Source organism: Melospiza melodia, chromosome 19 (assembly GCF_035770615.1).
Source record: "Melospiza melodia melodia isolate bMelMel2 chromosome 19, bMelMel2.pri, whole genome shotgun sequence".
NCBI classification, from domain to species: domain Eukaryota; kingdom Metazoa; phylum Chordata; class Aves; order Passeriformes; family Passerellidae; genus Melospiza; species Melospiza melodia.
In genome coordinates this window covers 9,570,976-9,588,775 of record NC_086212.1, presented here as the reverse complement: position 1 = coordinate 9,588,775, position 17,800 = coordinate 9,570,976, and the positions used below count along the sequence as shown (strand labels likewise).

The 17,800-nt window shown below is 49.6% G+C and overlaps 1 protein-coding gene across 2 annotated transcripts; it reads right to left on the bottom strand.

The window, feature by feature from the left end:
- Positions 1 to 300: 300 nt before the first annotated feature.
- Positions 301 to 15,213, bottom strand: TCEA2 (transcription elongation factor A2). Of its 2 annotated transcripts, XM_063172462.1 has the most exons (10): positions 15,028 to 15,213; positions 12,751 to 12,813; positions 12,029 to 12,134; positions 10,878 to 10,968; positions 5,820 to 5,953; positions 4,351 to 4,407; positions 3,522 to 3,676; positions 3,020 to 3,166; positions 1,108 to 1,179; positions 301 to 598 (listed from the first exon to the last, which is right to left on the bottom strand). In XM_063172462.1, exons 1-10 carry the CDS (start codon positions 15,094 to 15,096, stop codon positions 590 to 592), a joined length of 903 nt encoding a protein of 300 aa, XP_063028532.1. In that variant the 5' UTR covers positions 15,097 to 15,213; the 3' UTR covers positions 301 to 589. The 2 variants fall into 2 exon arrangements, with proteins under 2 accessions (XP_063028532.1, XP_063028531.1); XM_063172461.1 differs by lacking the exon at positions 301 to 598 and having other exon boundaries at positions 1,063 to 1,179.
- Between the last annotated feature and the right edge of the window lie 2,587 nt (positions 15,214 to 17,800).

The following is a 17,800-nucleotide window of genomic DNA, read 5'->3' as shown; positions in this document are numbered from 1 at the left end:
CTCAAGATGAAAAGGAATCAGTGCAAAATCCAGTGAATGCTGCCAAGATGGAAAGCAACATCTGATCTCTGCCCCAAAAGCTGTTCCCTGTCAATAGTACTGCCCACCCAGCTGCCCCAGGCCGTGGCCCAGTGATTGAGATTCCATGAGGTGACAGAAACAAGCCTTCACACACCAAGGGTGTGCCTGCAAGTCACATCTCACTTTCTGCTGCTCCAGGCTTTATTCAGTCCTCATCCACCTGGACATGGACCGCCTGTCAAGTTCCCATGCTGGAAAAACAAAGTGCTTCGCACACAGTTGAAATAAAAGTCAGAAACTGACAAAAATGTTTAATATTAGTTTTGAAGAGAAAGTGACCGTACTCGCTTAGATGAGAAAGTAATGACTGGGTGTGTTTAGTGAGCTCTCCTGCCAACCTGTCAGCCCATGGCTGTGGCTCTCTGCGAGGCCCAGGCCTCCCTGCTGCTGCTCTCAGCGTGTGACAATGCAAACTCACTGGGACACAAAACACAACTGCCATGGGAGCCGGCGTGCGGAGGCTGCGCTCGGGTCTGCGTTTGGCTGCCGCTCTGGGCCTTGGCACGTGTCAGCAGAACTGCAAGAGAAGGGAGTTCAAACCCCATTAGAAACCTCACTGCTAAGAAGGTAAGGATCCAGGTGTGGGCTTGTTTCAGAAGCTGGCAAGGGCTTGGGAGTTCTCAGGAGCAGGGGGGCAAAGGGAGCTCCCATGTGAATCTCTCGCTGTGGCTCTTTGGCACTTTGTAGTGGCATCATTTCTGCTCACCCCTGAGCTCTGTGCACAGCATGAAAGAGCCATTCTGAAATCCTGAACATCATCACCACTACCCTCAGAGGCAGCATGGAAAGCACTGTGAAGCTGGTTATGGAAGAAGGGACATGAGAAGAGAGCAGGGAATGTGGAAATGAGACTTGACCCCAGCTGGTCTGCAGGGATGAACCCAGGAGTACTTGCCTCTGTGCTGAGAGGGAAGATCACTCTCTAGAGGGTTTGGCAAACACCTCTGAGCAGCAGGCAAGTGCCTGCAGCATGCTGGGAACAGCCCCCACCACCCCTCAGTGCCAGTAATAGCCCTGGTGTGCTACCTTCCAGCGATTCCCACACTCATTGCACACGACGAAGGTGGTCATGGGCTCATCGGAGCTGCGGGTCTGCACCTGCGGGGACAGAAGGGAGGTGAGAGCTGAGCATCACACATGGCCCTGTCCCTCTGGCCTCCAGGGGTTGGTGCTCAGCTCACAAAATCAATGAGAGACCAAGGTTTGGGATGGCAAAAGGAGGTTTCCAATACAATCAGTCTGGTGGTTGTGTTACACACATACACACATCATGACCACCTTCATCCTGACATTACCTCAGTGACAAGTTTTGGGACAGTGTATTTCCCTCTTCACCCAATCTGCTGTCCATTTCTTGCAGGTGACACTGGAAGTGGACATGCACAGCCAATCCCTCCCCTCCCCAAACTGTCCCCCAGGAAGGGATGTTGCCAGCACTGCCATGACAAACCCCTCAGTCCCAAGCACAAAGGCATTAAAAAAGCACTCCAGTCATTTCCATTTACAGAGCAGTCCAACGTCGTGGCCTCACAGGAACACACTCCGGGTTACCAGGTTCTGCACAGTTCCAGTCTGGTTTGTGTTTGAGCCATTAAGGAACTCTGATATTTAACCCAGATGTGATTGCTGCCTCTGACTGGCTCTTGCCAGAAACACATACTTTAGTAAAAACCAGATTTTCGTGGCATTTGAATACCACAAGGCAGATCTAGACTGAAAACACTGGTACTGCCATACCAGTCAGGCAGAACTGTGCTGAGGGGTGATTATGGTGATCTATGTGTGTAATTACCCCATGTGCAAGAGTCACAGTATTTGCATGATGCAAATTAACCATTTTTACAAGAATGCTGGATAGCTGAATTCTGTAATTCTCCCCCTTTACTGTCTGCTTCCAACATGTTCATAAATGCCAGTGCATGTACTTGAGACTTACATCCCATCACCCACTAGTGATTTCACTAGGAAACAAAGTACAGAAAGCCTCCTGATATTGCTATTTAGGGGACACTGCTGTCTCCTGTTCAAATTCCAGGCACTCAAACTCCAGTCCACTCCAGGTGGAGACAGTGCTGGGAGTGTGCTGGGACAGCCCAGGAATGCTTACTGGGAGCACTGGCAGAACGAGGCCCCTCGCCTGAGCCAGCCTGTGGGATGTAAGACTGCTGCTGAGCCAAAGGAAACTCCCTGGTCAGACTCCTGGATCTCCTTCTCTTTCCATGTGTTTGTATGTCAAGTCCAAGCAGATGCAGGAGTCTCAGCCGGCACTTGCACACGCAGTTTGTGCGCAGTCACTCAGCAGCAATCTGGTGGCTGCTGGTGCATTTTTGGGTATCTGCACATTCTAAACCACTGACTCACAGCAAAGGCACATTTATCTCCAGATGCCTGGCACAAACATGGGAGCTAAAAAGCACTGGTAATGCACAAGGCTTCCAACAGCTGGCCACGAGGAAGAAAAATCCTCTGTCTGCTCACATCACAGCTTCATTTATTCTTTTTGTTTCACAAATTTCATGCTATTTGATTTTAAATAAGTTGGGACTCATCCAGCTGCAGGTAATCTATATTCTTAATTTGTACTTTTAATACCATCAACATGTCTGAGTCAGTTTCTGCAGCCTCTCCTCTACACTACCCACTCCTTTCTTGTCTGAATCCCAGCATTCCCAGCACCTGCTTTCAGTGTAGAGCACTGCTGAACTTTTGAAAGCTTCCTCAGTGCTGCACAACTCCTGCTCTTGTTCAAGTGAGCCAAAATTTACACAAGCTCACAGAAACATGTGCAGAAGTACATTTTAGACAGCCATGAGTGTTTTCTCTCTACCAGTAGCAAAATTTGTGTTGTGCTGCAGGGCCTGTCACAGAGCAGTGCAAGCTCGTGACCATGACGGATCATGGCCTGTGCAGAGGCCAAGACAGGAGCAGGAAAACCAACCTGGGTGTAGGTGCAGTTCTTCTTCTTGCATTTCCCACAGGTGAAGAGGTCAGTCTGTGTCCCTCCTGTCTTGGCCATCTGATGCTCCCGGATTGCTTCTTTTGTCATGGCTTTCCTGATCTCTTTCAGCTCATTACTGGCCATTTCCTTTCAGAAGGAAAAAAAAGAAAGAAAAAAGAAAAAAAAAAAAAGGCAATAAAATCACATCTGCCCAGTTTCACCACCACACCCACTACAGTGGAAACAGCCAACAGGACAAGGCAGCCTGACAGATGGGCATTAACACAGAAAGCCTTTTCCAATTCTGGTTTCTGGTTCATACCCAGGGCCCTGGGATGATGTGAAGACCCAACAAACCACTCTCCACACTGCAAACCCCACTGCAAGCTCACTCCATGCATTCTGACAGCAGCTACTGAGAAAACTGCAACCCTGAAGCAGCCCAGCTAAGCCTCAGGACATCCCCTGTGAGAAGCAAACCCTGGTCCCCAGGCTCCCTCACCTCCGAGGTCATCACAGCGATCTGCTCAGGGGTGATGGCCCCACACAGCACGTTCTTTTTCAGCTCAGGATTTTTGGAGTCCTTCAGGTTGGAGATGCGGCTCCTCACGCGGTTTTTGTATTTCATGTCAGTGTTCTTGACATCCTGGTAGATGCGTGAGGGCAGTCAAGGAGCCTGCAACCAACCCAGAGGCATCAAGCACTTCCCAGCCACCCACAAAGAGCAGGGACTGTCACCCACTGCCAGGATGGAGGTGCTGGGACACAACAGCAGCATCTGCTCTGCCAGGTCAGTGCTGGATTTGAGAGCAGGTTTATACAATCCCAAACTCCAGGGGCTTCCAGCTTGGGCTTTTTCACTGTGCTGGAAATATTCAGCTATGCTCAGGTTCGACAACCTTCCCTTTCTCTCAGCAAGGCAGCCACAAACCCCTCCACTGAGAGAGCCCAGCTGCACCTCCAACCCCACAGTTCCTAAATCAAGCCAACTCCTCACATAAGGCTTATCTCACACCACCATGCAACTTGAACCTCACTGCTCCATCCTTTCCATTGCTTTTGTCTAGATCAGCACACTCTCCTCAACAGGGAGCCCGGGGAAGTTGCATGTATTTGGAAGCAGAATCAAAAGCAGGAAACAACACCCTGATGGGAAGGACAAACAAGGGATTACAGTCTCTGAGCTCCAATTCCACACTGGTAGTTCCTTAGTAGACCCAGACCCCTGACAAGCTGCAGCAGAACATTTATGCACAGAGAGTCCCATTTTTCCTTTGAGCACATGGATTTCTTGCTGGAGGCATGCAGGAAGCACAGTACAGCAAGGATATACTCTTCAATCTGGGCTGCTATGTGCTCGCAGTCGGCACCGATGGCGATGTAGTCGTCTGTAAGACAGCACAAACAGGAGCTCAGAGCCTTCCAACCACACCAGGGCTCCCCAGGCTCACTATTTCTGAGCTACACATCTGGACAGCTTGCTGGTTTGATTCACATGCTCTTCCCATCAAATGGCATCTTGCCCTTTGCTCTTGCTACTCTCTGACCCTTTGGAAAAGGGCAGTGATGAAAATGGATTAATCTAGCCAGTCTGTGCCCTGTCCCTCTCTAGGATATGGACTGCAAGAGACAAAGCTAACAACAGCCTAAGAACTTATTAGTTTTCCAATATATTTTTCATACAATTGAAATCAAATGTATATAGGCAGGGATTGAGTCTCATCAGCTATTCACCTCAGTAAGTAACTCTACTCAGACCAGCCATCTGGGAGGCCTGGAGGTGTGCAGCATTGGGATCAAGCCTTCCTTTCTCATCTCACCTCAGGACTGTCTACTCCTCCCCTCTTCCCCCACACACCAGTTAAGCAGCATCATACAGAGTGCATAACTGCCATGGATTAGGACAGCCAGTATGATAAATACCATAAAGGAAGGAAGGTAGGGCACAGCTGAGCTTAGGGAAAGGCTCAAGGGAACTCTTTCCCAGATTTCATATGGAAAGGGTTTTTCTAAGAGCTGTGCAAAGCATTTAATGCAGCATACAAAGACATGCATTGGAAGGCTAGAAATAAAGACCTCATGAACTTCTCCATCTGTCATCTACATTCCTTGGCTCCAAATTAATAAGACTCTGCAGTGCTTAGATCCCATTTTTTTTAAGTGATCTGCAATGTGGACACAACCAGATGCTCAAATTTCCAGACATGCTGAGTACCTGCCTCTCACTTGAGATGGTACAGTCTGAATGCAAGAGGGATCTGTTCCACCCCAGATCCAGAGGACCACAATATTTAAGGGGCTCCTGTCTGCAAAGGCAGCAGAGTCTTATAGCAGATGCTGACTGGCATAAGCACCATCCCTACAAAGTCCATGTACTGAGTTACAGCTTCACTTTGTGTCCCAAGGGTGACAGGGAAGACAGCTTCACTTAATAGCAATCAGAAAGTGAAGCAAATCCCTGCACACCCTGATTAAACTCACAGACCACCCCATGTTGCAACCCTGTGTGACAAACCCTGTGTTCTTAACAGCCATTGCTTTGCACGTTGTCATGCCTCCAGCTCAAGCCTGGTCCCTGTATAAGAGTCTGAAAAAGCTGCAACAGCAGCCAGTTCATCAAAGGGGTGACCAGTGGCTAGACTGAGCTGCTGGCAATAATCCTCTGACAAGGCTGCTCTAGAACAATGTCTAAGCTGCTCTACAACAATGTCTAAGCTGAGCTGGCACTGAGAGTCTCAGTGAGAATGGTCCAGGAGCTGTGAAGCACTTGAGGCACTGCAGAGCTTCCCCCAGCACTCACCATCAGCCTGCAGAGCTGCTGTCAGCATCTCCCTGCATTTGTTGCGCACAGCGTCGCACGTGACGGGGGCCGGAGGGAAGGTGGTGATTTTGGGGGTGGTCGGAGTCTTTGGAGGCTCCTGCCTTTTGGTGGAGCTAAAAGAAAAATTTCACCTGTCAGAATGTCTCAGTTTGGGCCACTGAGAGCAGAGAAGGAAGCAGCAGGTATGTGGCCAAGCATCCTGTTAATCACAATACAGAACCAGTCAGAACACAGTGCAAAGTCATTGTCCCAAACCAGCACAGAGCACAGCACGGCAGCCAACGCCCTCAGCCCAGACACAGCTCTCCTGTGGACACTGCTGGCTGCCAGCAGAGGTTTAATCCATGAACAATCTTGTGTTATTCAACACACATCAGCTGCTGCACCACTGGGCATCAAGTGAAAACATCACTGTTGAACACCACCAGTAACCCAAATACACTCAGGATATCTGAGACCATCAGCACTCTCAGTTTGGCACTGCAGAGCAGATTCATGGTACTTCTTTCCTCTTTAACTTTGCAGGACACCAGGCCTATCACTGCTCTCAGCAGAAAGCAAGCAGAAAGCTCCAGAAGAAGGAGCTGTGCTAAGAAAAACAACAAAAAAAAAGGCTCCTTCAGCTTTGATATTTAAAAAACAACAACAAAGTGTAGCACATAAAAGGTTCTTCCTTTTTCCTGTAATCTGAGCACGACTGATTACTCATCTCACAGAAGAGCAACCCTACACAACCACACACAGCTCATACAGGGGCCAGCCTAGCACAGGACTAAGAAATACTGCTTTGCTCTCAAAAATAACTCCATTTCTACCTGCAGGCAGTCATGGGCACAGGCAAGGGAATGCAAACACCTGCCTGCTGTGGCTGACTCAGTCAGGTCACCTGCCAGGGGAGCAGGATGAAGACCTGCCTGCACAATCAGCACATGATGTGGGCAGGCTGAGTCACTGCTGCAGGGTCTGCATGCAGAGAAGGAACCTCAATGAGCAGCTCAGCTGGCTGTGCACACAGAAAGCCTAACATCTGCACATGGTGTTAGTCAGCCCTGCAAATACTGCTGGTAAAAGATCTGGGTTAGTATGAATCACAGATGATTTTCTAGAGCTTTGTTCTCCCCCCTAAATCTAGGCAGCAGAACAGCAATTTTTTTTTCAGCAGAGATTGCTCTGGCTTTGGTGATTTGGCTGTAAAATGCCTGGTACCATTATTGCACAAAGAGAGGGAAAGGGAAAAAAAGAAACCTCAATACTCCACCCATGGCATGCCAGCAACATCTTCTTGAAGATCCAAGTGGCTTGACAAATTTTGTTAAGCTGGGTCACTACTGCCAGTTCTTTGCCATCAAAAATAAATTTGTTATGAACAAGCACTTCCACTACACTGTCCCGGAAGGGATTAGTCAGCCCACAACAAAACAGCACTAAGCTGGAAACCTTCTGAATCTGCTGCCACACAAACCGAGCCAGACAACTTTGGGACTTATCCTGTGACTAAGGTCATATCCAGTCTGGCCCAAATCCCACAGATCATCACTGGGGCTACCAGATTTTCTCAGTTCAGAACCTCACCAAGCCCTTTTCAGAAGCATCCATCAGTGAAGCTTCAGCAAATGGTTCACATCAAAACAAAACAGAACTTTGATTTCTTGCTTATATGAATGAGATGATGCACTCTGTGAGGGAGATTGTACTGTCAGCTCACTGTGTTTTACTGACCAGTAGCTGAATAAAACCCCTTTTTACCAGCTGGTTTTACTGGTCAGCACTGCAGGATCTTATTAAAGAACAGATTTGTGTCCAAGCAGCTCAAAACATTCAATAGGATTTACACTGCACGTGTTACAAAAAGAAGAAACAACTTAGCCTGTAAATAATCCATTAGATGATGATTTTCTCCCATCTGGAATGTAGAAACTGCCACCAGGTACTTTTGTGCTTAAGAAGCTACACACAAATCACAGGCACCACTCAAGGGGGTGTATATACCAGAGCATACACTAAGGAATAACCCATAATTCAGGAATAACCCATCTAAAAAATCACAGCTTCTCATGTTACATAAAACAGTTTGGAAAAATTAGACTTCCCAAAGGACAAAGGCAAAGCATACTTACAGTAAGAGGAAGGACTGAAGGAATATGGGTGGTTTGTGGCAAGAGAAACTTAAAGGAGACAAGTCCTGAAATTCCTTACAAAGGAGGATGGTAGGAAAAAATCCACAGAAGGGTGTAGAAATGAGTTTTGTAAGACAGGTTTTGATTGAGAGCAAGTTTTAAACTTACAAGTTTTAAACTGTAAAGGTGAGTTATGAATTGGAAATACTGCCAAGAGCAGCTGTGACAATGTCTTACCCTAAGGTTTTCTAGGGCTGTCAAAGAGCTTGAACAAAGCCTGTGAGGGACAGCTTGGGCAGAGGTTGTGATGTGCTGAGAAAGGGCTGCAGGAGAAGTTTCCTGAGAGCTCTTCCAGATTTAAATTTTGTATCATTTTTCAATCAACAAACAAAGGTTTCCCAGAGCAAAATGCTGTGTGTGAACTCAGTGACCTCAGTGTGAACTCAGAACATCAACCTTCACTACAATGAGTCCTCAAACACAGGCCTTCAAACCTGTATTTGCAGAGGTAATATTTGATTTTCAGGGAGGTTTTCACTGCAATTGAATATTTAGATATTTATTCCTTGAAAAAAGCTCAACAAGATGCATGGTAGTCCCACCTCTGTTAGCTGCTGAGGAAAGATACATTTGCCTGCACACACACACCAACCATGCACTGAGATCAAGAATTAGATGAAACAGACTTCTCAGCCATTCCAAAGACAGAAAATTATTTATTAAGGTTTAGAGGTTAGTTTATAAATAGAATTGTTGGGAAATAGAGTTCAAACACACCTAGAAGACTTATTTCAGGAAATCCTTGTGGTTCACACTGTTCCTGTTAAACATAAGAAAGAGCTTGTAAATCTATCCAGGCAGCAAAAGTTTATACATAAAACAAGGCTGTGCTGGAACAAAATGGTGGCAAAGCAGCAGCCAGGGATTGCAAACAGATCTCAGGGCTGCACTGGAAGAAAATGCCACAGAAGAGCTAAGTTCAGGCCACAGATCCAAAACCTCCTAATAAAGGCAGTTTAGAGAATCCTGGAAAAGGAAAACCTCATGCTGCCAGAGACAGAAACATTAGACACAGCCCATTAAAATGCACTACACTATGGGTCTGAAACTCTGCAGCACAACAGAATATGCTTTGGATTAGAGTAATGCAGCATCTAAATTCACAGGTGCCAGCTCCACACTGGCTGGCTCAGAGCCTTCAGGTCTTGCAGTGATAGCTCCAGTCACTACACAGGGATTTCTACATCTGTGCTCCAGAAAGCAACATGAGTTTCAGGCTAAGAGTTAGTCAAATATTTTTCCCTGACCAAAATGGAAGGCATAGCCAAAATCTAACAGACTAAGAGGCTGAAATATCTGAATACAAACTGATTTCTTTGGTGTCTTGACAGCAGCCTCATCTGAACCAGCTATCACACGCTGAGCAACCAGTCTGACTCCACTGCAGTCTCTGCTTCAAAGAAAAGAAACTCTCCTCTGCCAATAAGTTATTATTCTTTTAAGGCAGATTAGTAGTTTATTTTGCAGGACTGGAGAAAAAACATTCCTATCTCTGGAAGAGAGCCTGGCTCAACAGACTAACACCAGGAGCTGGCCCTTGCTCCTGGTCTAGGCTACACTAATCCACTGGCTTCTGCTCATCCTTCAGAGCCAAGGGGATGCTTTGCTAGTCAGAAGATGGAGGTTGAATACATGTAAAAAGCACCAAGGATTAAAAACCCCCATCAAACTGCAGTATCTGCAGCACAAGGGAACATCACCAGCACAAGACAGACAGCTCCTCCCCACATAACCCATGATAAGGGACAAAGAAGGGAGGCAGCAAGGAGAGGTTTTGCCCCTGTGTCTACAGCCAAGATCCTCTTCTGAGTGAAATCCCACACAGATACACACAGATCTGGCTCCCACTCTGCACTGCATCGCTGAACTCCATCCTGGCTGTGAAGTTCTCCAAGTCCTTTCATTGCACTTAGCAAATCCTTTTTTGCCATTTTATGGAAGGAAATAACCAAAGATACCAATCATTTAAAGTCATGGAGCATCAGCAGCCTTCTCTCCATCAGCAGCTCTGGATCAAGCTGCAAAGGCTCACCCTGAAGTGCCAAACCCTGAGAGAGCTGAGCAAAACCAAAGAAGTGACAAGAAAGTGACAAACAAAGGCTGCAAACATGGAAAATCCTGCAAGCCAGCAGGACCACAGCCTGAATGCTCTAAATCTTCTGTCAAACTTGGGAAATTGGCTAAATCACTTAAGAGCCAAATCTAGGAAGCACACACCCTTCTGGGATCTGAGGCTGGGAGAAATTTCTAGAAGAAAGCTTTAAATCCCATTTTTCCCCTCCCCTTTGATCACTGTCTGCACTCAACAACTGCAGTCACAGGCAGTGGAAACAGGATGCAGCATCCAAGGCATGGCAAGGAGCAAGCATGCAGCTGACCTGCCAGCTGGGGGACATCAGCCCAGGGAAAAGGGCACTTCTGCTGGCATTTGTCAAGGACAAAGAAATGGAAGTTTTACTTTAGTAATGTACCAATCAATCCCATCCACTGCAAAGGCAAAAAATAATCTTCATTCTAAGGAGTTTAAAGTTAGAAATAAACAAAAATGCATAAAAACGCAGCTTTAAAAGAATAGGGGAATGTTCTACTACTAGAAAAAGCAACATATAACCAAGAGTAAAAAACTTTAAATAAAATATGAGTAAAATTTAAAAACTCACTGAAGCCACTGTATTTTTAGATGTGCATTTCTGCATTATAGTTAATTATTAACACCACACAGATCAAGAAGCACTTCCAGCATCTCTGACCAGAAATTTAACTACACAAAATTCCTGACTCAGACACTTAAAAATAAAAATTAAAGTAAAGTAAAACTTATTCTCTAACAGTGACATCTTTGGTAAAAGGGAAGTATTACCTTTGGTCTCTTGAGTTACCAGTCTCCCTGGAGGAAGATGTTGGCAAAGACAGGCTTTTCTTTTTGTCCTCATTTTTTTCCTCAGAAGCATCTATGTTCAAAAAAGGAGTAAGTTCAGAACTGGTCTTTATGCTGCAGCCCTGTCTATACTCCTCAGTGTTTTCACACTACCCACTGTTGGCCTGAAGTTACTATTCTCCCAAAAAGAATCAGGAGAAAATGCCTTTATGGCCTTCCTGCTTCCCAACAGACCTTTTCCTTGTCTCCAAGTAGAAACTGATTCAAACAAAAGCTTTCCTCACCAAACTAGAGAGCAATCAGCTTCCCTGCCTGGGAGATAAGCTTCCTCACAAGACAAGTCTCTTCACAAAAGTTTCTTTCAGAAGCTGCTGATCAGGGATTAGATCAAGTTCTCTCAAGCACAACTAAAAGCAGAATTTCCAGCCAACACCAGCTGAAAGGCCAGTATAGGCTGGTCCTTGTGGAACTTCTTCTGATTCCCAAGTGCTGCTGAAAGCCAACAGCACAAACCTGGAAATTACCTTCTTGACACTGTAGAACAATTTTGACCCAGAGGTAAATTGTCTGAGTCTAGCCAATACACACCCAATCTAACAAGGAGGTAACAATCCAGGACAGGAAAAGAGCCCTTTTAACACTCATCCAGCCTGGCAAGAAATGAGAGCCCATAACAGGGAAAGCCTCCCCAGCTGGAAATGGTCCATGTGAGTTTATCTACAAGATGGTGAACTCAGATCCTTTTCCAACTCACCACCCCAAATTCCATTCCAGCATTTCCCTTCCTGAGCTGCTGACAGCACACATAGTGCTAATGCCATGCAGAGCACCAAGTGGGAGCAGAGGGTTCAGAGCACAAATAACATTGCTAATTATTATGTGATGAGGTATAAGTTAATAGTCCTGAAGCTTTCAGTGCTCTTCCAATGATGAGCTGGCTAAACAGGAGCTAAATCTAGAGGGATGCATGATAGGACACAAAACTCGAAAGACAGAGAGGGTGGAATTGTAAAGGCTGATTTGCTAGAATGTTTATTCAGATCAAGAGATAAGCTCTCCCAAAAAACTCAGCCTCCCACTGAAGGCAGCTTGTTCACAAGCTGAATCTGACAGGAACATGCTGATTTCCTTACCTAGAAGTTTCTTCCAAGATTTGATGAGGGATTTGGCAAGTGATATCACTTCTTCATCTGTGCTCTGCTTCCTCAGTGCGTTCACCGACATCCCAATGCGGGTGGACTGCAAGGGAACACCCCGGTGAACCACTCCAGAACACACTCAATATTATTAACTGAAATCTCAAATAACCACAACTAAGTCAAAGCCATAACCAAAACAGGAGCATCCAAAGGCTTGCAGAATGATTCTGTGACCCTTACAATTCTGGAAGAGCAAGGTGCACCCTCCAGCTTGCACAGCTGAAGAGAAAACACGTCCAATCCCCACAAATCCCTTCCCTGCACACTTGTGAGTGACATTCAAGCTTAGAGTGAAAAACTCCAAGATGCATCACAAACTCCAAACTGTAATTCTGCTCACTCCTCCCCAATGTCCTAAATATCAACATTACAAAGAACTTCTCCCACGACTGCCCTCTGTGTTTGCTACTTTAACCCAGTCATTCCTCTTTTTGCAGCCTACAAACAAGATTTGAGCAGTTACACACATGGTGACCCAGAGCTCTTTAACTGCCAATTCAAAACCCAACTTCTGCACTATTTTGTTGGATTTAATGTTTATTTTCATTCTTTGGATGAAACGAGAAGTGTGAGGAAATCTATTAAGTTTATATAGACAACATTTTGAACTCATCCAGATGTAAACTCAAGCTTTTTACCATAACTGTGCAACTCACCTGCAGTAAATCCAAAGTCATAGGCATACTTTTCAGTTCTTTCAGTAAATCCATTGCACCTTCCTGGAGAGGAAAAGAGAAAGAGAATGAGTGCCTCAGCTTTTATTAAAGAAGTTCAACAGTTTGGGAATAGACACAGAAAGTTGAATTCAAAGGGAAGAACACCAACAAGCATTCCCTGAAACATCAGCAAATGCACTGCTGGGTAATGTTCCACACAGACAGTAGATCCTGCAACCTGAAGGCACCTGAATCATTGGAATGGGGAAAACAGAAGATGTATCTGTTTCCTAGTTTTCATATAAATACCTCACTCTGCTCAGGAGAAAAGAGAGACCAGGAGCAAAGCCAACAAGCTGTGATGCTGAAGAGCTGGTCACTTGAAACTTGCTCTGTGAAGTCTCCTTACATCATCTCTACATCCCAGAACCCAGGACCATGAAACATCTGATGAGGAATCTATAGATACCTAAAACTGGCAGTCACTCAGAGAACTGGAAATCACTCTAGCACATCCCAGCCTGGCCTAGGCCTGTCTCCATTCAGCTGGCTCTTTCCTCCCAACCCCCTTCCCTCAAACAAGGCGTCCAGTGTTCACATTTAGCAGCTCATTTACAACACCAACCACTCCAAGCCCAGTTGCAGCACAAGGCCTGCACAGCCACCATTGTAGGGGAGCCAGCCCTGTCCTCACATCCCATCCTCTCTATGCAGAAGGGCTGCTTCCAACTCATGCCAGGAAGCAATCCAGCTGCAATCCACCCTACAGAACAGTTGCTCAAATCAAAGCAGAGTCAAAGCTTTCAGTGTGCATACAATTTATTGTACCCAGAATGACTGACTTGCCCCCCAGGCAGTTCCACACTTTCCTGTTCCTCCAGCCCTGAACACCCAAAGTGACCCAGTCTGACTCCAAATGGAGCCATTTGCCACAATGGCAGCTGATGAGGATCCACGAAAAAAACAGAGCAACAAGCAGGTACTCCAGCAAACTGTCCTGCAGGAAGAGTTCTAAGATTAGCCAACACACAACATGCTGCAATTCATCACTGTCTCAAATGCCAGCCAAGAGGAAATGTTGCATACTCCTCCTGTAGAAGCTGCCTCTTTCCCAATGAAGCTGGAAGCAAATTCTGCTAAGTTGTTCCTTTCCTATTTCAACACTGATGCTGAAAACTTGCCACCAGCGAGAACAGACATCACAGGCTGTGCTTTAGCCCTAACATACTTCCCTGGGCTGTTCCAACAGTGACACAAGTGACAGCGCCCGCCCTACCCACAGCTGGCAAGGTCAGTCCAACATCCAAAAGTTCATGTGATAACTGCACCCAGCATCCCACCACACGAGTACCACACTCCTCTAATCCCTCCCACTCCTCAGCCATCATCTCCCACTCCCAGCCCCAAAATCCCTGTCCCCCACCCCAAACACAGATGTACAGCCTACCTCCATCACAAACCCTTGTCAGCTTTCTGCCTTAGCACCCGCATGACACTGTTCCTACAAGCCCTGATATATCCCATTAAGCTGGAAAGCACCGGCTCCTGTCCCCCCAGGCTGTCACACGGGTCACAGCACACCCTGCCAGAGTCCCCAAGTGCAGACAGCAGCTTGCCCAGCCCTGCACACTCCAGAGGCCACGGCAGTGACAGCGACAGTGGTGCCGGTGCGGGATGGAGACGCAGGAAGCAAATCCATCAGCACCGGGGCTTTCCCCGAGGGCAAACCGGACCCCGAGCCGGTGGGGACTCCCCTTCCAAAGGGCTCCCAGCGGGACAGGGGAGCAGGGCTGGGGATGCTCTCCAGGAGGGAACACCGGGCAGGCAGCACAGGGTGAGCCCCGGAGGGCTGAGATGCGGGCTGGGGATGCCGGAGGCCTGGGGTATGGGGACTGGAGAGTGCCACAGCACCCAAGGGGGCACATAGGGCTGCCCGCCCAATAAGTGGCAGTGGGTGGATCCCACACCTCCGCAAAGGATGGGGACAAGAGAGGGCGACGGGGCCTGCGGGAGGGAACCCCACTTTAAAGGGGGGAGAGTCTGCTGCAGCACGATGTAACGAACAGGGCGGCACTGGAAGAGAGGCTCCCAAAATGGGGTCTGGGGGGAGGGAGGCTCCTGACAACGGGCACCGAGGGAGAGGCGGGGGTCCACCAGCGCGGCAGCGAGGAGGGGATCCTGCGGAAAGGAGGGGGCGCGTCCGCCAGACAAGAGCCCGGGGCAGGGGGCGGCTCCCCACGCCAACCGGGCTGCGGGGGCCCTGCCGCCGCCACTCACCGCGTTCTTCTTGGCCACCATCTTGTCCAGGCGCCTGGCAATGCGCACGATCTCGTCCTCCCCGCCCATCTCGCCGCTCCCCGGGATCGGTGCCGGGGCCGGACGGGGGTCCGGGCGGGGGGAGCTGCGGTCGGTGCCCGGTGCCCACCTCAGCCCCCGGTGCCGCAGTCAGGGCGGGCGCACGCGGGGCACGACGGTAGTTGTAGTCCTCGGGACCCAGCTCCACCCGCCGTCTGCCGGAGCGCAGCCCACGGGTGGGACTCCATCTCCCAGCGTGCCCCGCGGCCGTCCCGTGCGGTGCCGCCCGGCCGCCGGGGGCGCTGTGGGGGCTGCGGTTCGCCCCGCGCAGGGGGCTCGGAGCGGAGCCGGGGCTGAGGGACCCCCGGTCCCTGTCCCCACCCGCGGGGCTGTGTCACGGCACGGCAGGAACAGCCGTGTCCCAGAGTGCTGCTGCGGCTCCGGAGGAGGCCACCGAGATAATGAGCAACTCTGCAGTGGAGACAGGCTGAGAGCTGCGGGGTTCAGCCTGGAGAAGAGAAGGCTCCGGGCAGACCTTTAAAGCTCCTTCCCATGCCTAAAGGGGCTCCAAGAGAGATGGAGGGAGGCTTTGGACAAGGGCCTGGAGTAGCAGAGCAAGGGGGAACGGCTTCACACTGACTGAGGGCAGGGTCAGACGGGATATTGGAAATAAATTCTTCCCTGTGAGGGTGGTGACAGCACTGGACAGAGTGCCCAGAGAAGCTGCCCCTGGATCCCTGGAAGTGTTCATGGCCAGGTTGGATGGCGCTTGGAGCAGCCTGGGATAGTGGAAGGTGTCCCTGCCCGTGAGAGGGGGTTGGAACAAGATGAGCTTTACAGGCCCCTTTCACCCCAAACCATACCGTGACTGTGACTGTTGTCCATGGCTGTGCTGAGCCCTGGGAACAGTGCTGGATAAACTGCTGGATAAACTCGATAAAAGCTCCCTGGATAAACCGGGGCTCTGCCCCTCACACGGCCTTGGGGTCTGGACAGCAGTTACCAGTGGCGAGGGGATGGATGCTTTGGGGGGCCCGGCTGGACCCCCTGTAGATGGCACTCGCACACTGTGCGAGGGCAGCGCATCCCCCGGGAGCTGCTGCTGAGCGCTGTCGCTCCCTCCAGCTGGTTCCTGGCAGAGGGAGAGCTTCCATGCACAGCCGCCTGCACAGCCCTGGCCAGGCGCTGCTTCAGACACGGCCCTGACTGTGCTGGTGAGGAGCGGCCGTGTCCTGCCCCGGTGGAGCTGCCGATCGTGTGGAAGCACGGGGATATGCTGCTACGTGTGGCCTCGGGATGCACAGGCAGGTCTTGGGAACCAGAATTCCCAGCACTCATCTCCAGCTGCACTCTGTCCTGGGGCAGGCTGAGTCACTGAGGGCATGATCACAGACTCACAGAATTGGTAGGGTTAAAGGGCTTGGAGATCGTCCTGCCTCCCTTCAAAGTCAGAGTCACCTAAAGCAGGTGACACAGGAAGTTGTCTGGATGGGTTTTGAATTCCTCCAGAGAAAGAGGTATTGAACAGATCAGTGCTAAAGCTCTGATGGTGCCTGACCCCCACTAGCAAGCTGCCAGCTTGCTGTTCTTTATAGCAATACCATGGAGATTGATTACAATACCACAGAGCTCTGGGATCCCCTTGAGCAAGAGCTGCACCCTGGATGTGTGAGACACGTGTCAGTTCATCCCTGAAGCAGCAAAGGTGGGCCCAGACCAAAAGTGAGTCCTGGGCCCTCTCCCTGGCATGACACCTTGAAACTTCCTGGCTTGGCCCATGTTTGTGAACACAAGTTCCCTCCACCCCACAGTCTGGAGTCTGTGCAGCACCTGGAAATCAAACAGCCCTCGGCAGGGTCTGGCTGTGGAGTTGGGGGTGCCAATTTTGAGAGCCCACCTCTGTTAGGGAGGAGGAAACAAGTCCCAACAAGGGGACCTTGTGGAAATGAGCAGCTGCCTGTCCCGTGTGTGGGCTCGGGTCACGCCGGTCCTTGGCGTCAGAGACACGCTCGAGCGGCACTGCTGCCACTGTCAGTGTGGTTTGTGTCGCTGCAACGCAGAGATGGTTCCTGACCACAAGTATGGCCGGGGACGTGTCTGAGATTCCAGAGCTCACAGTCACTGATGCCGAGCGCCATCACCCCGGCGCTCCCTGCCTCGAGCAGGAACCATCACTCTGCCAGCGCTGCCCTCCTGCAGTGGCAGCCAGCCTCACCCAGGGCCCACCACTGCCTGCCTGGCACCAGGTCCCCAAGGACAAAATGGCACAAAATCCTCAAAATCCTATGTGCCTGCTGGGCACATCCCCTGCCCCTGTGTGTCCACGGGCACAGGCCAGCTCTGCAGCCCAACCCTGCCAGCCTGAGGCTCTGCTCTTCCCAAGGGTTAACAGGACACCACAGGCCAGGCGCTTGCAGAGCAGGGAGGGTTTCTGGCTGACCTTGGCTGGGAAGCAGCCGTGGCGTCGCTCAGCCCTGCCCCCCCAAGCGTGGAGCCGCTGGCCGGAGCGCTCCCCAAGCCTGGGTGGAGGTAGATCCAGAGGAAACTCCACCTCCGCGGGAGCCAACCTGCTATTGCAGGAATTCCCAGAGAAATTCCCGCTTGGGGTGATCTGTCAACGGATCCATGAACTTTCTTTTACCTCTTGTGAAAGCAGCTACTTGAATGTGCTAAAAACAGAGCAGGGGCGAGTCCGTCAGGGAGAGGCTGGGAGGGGGCTTTTGCTGACCCCTGCACACCAAGAGACTCCCTGAAA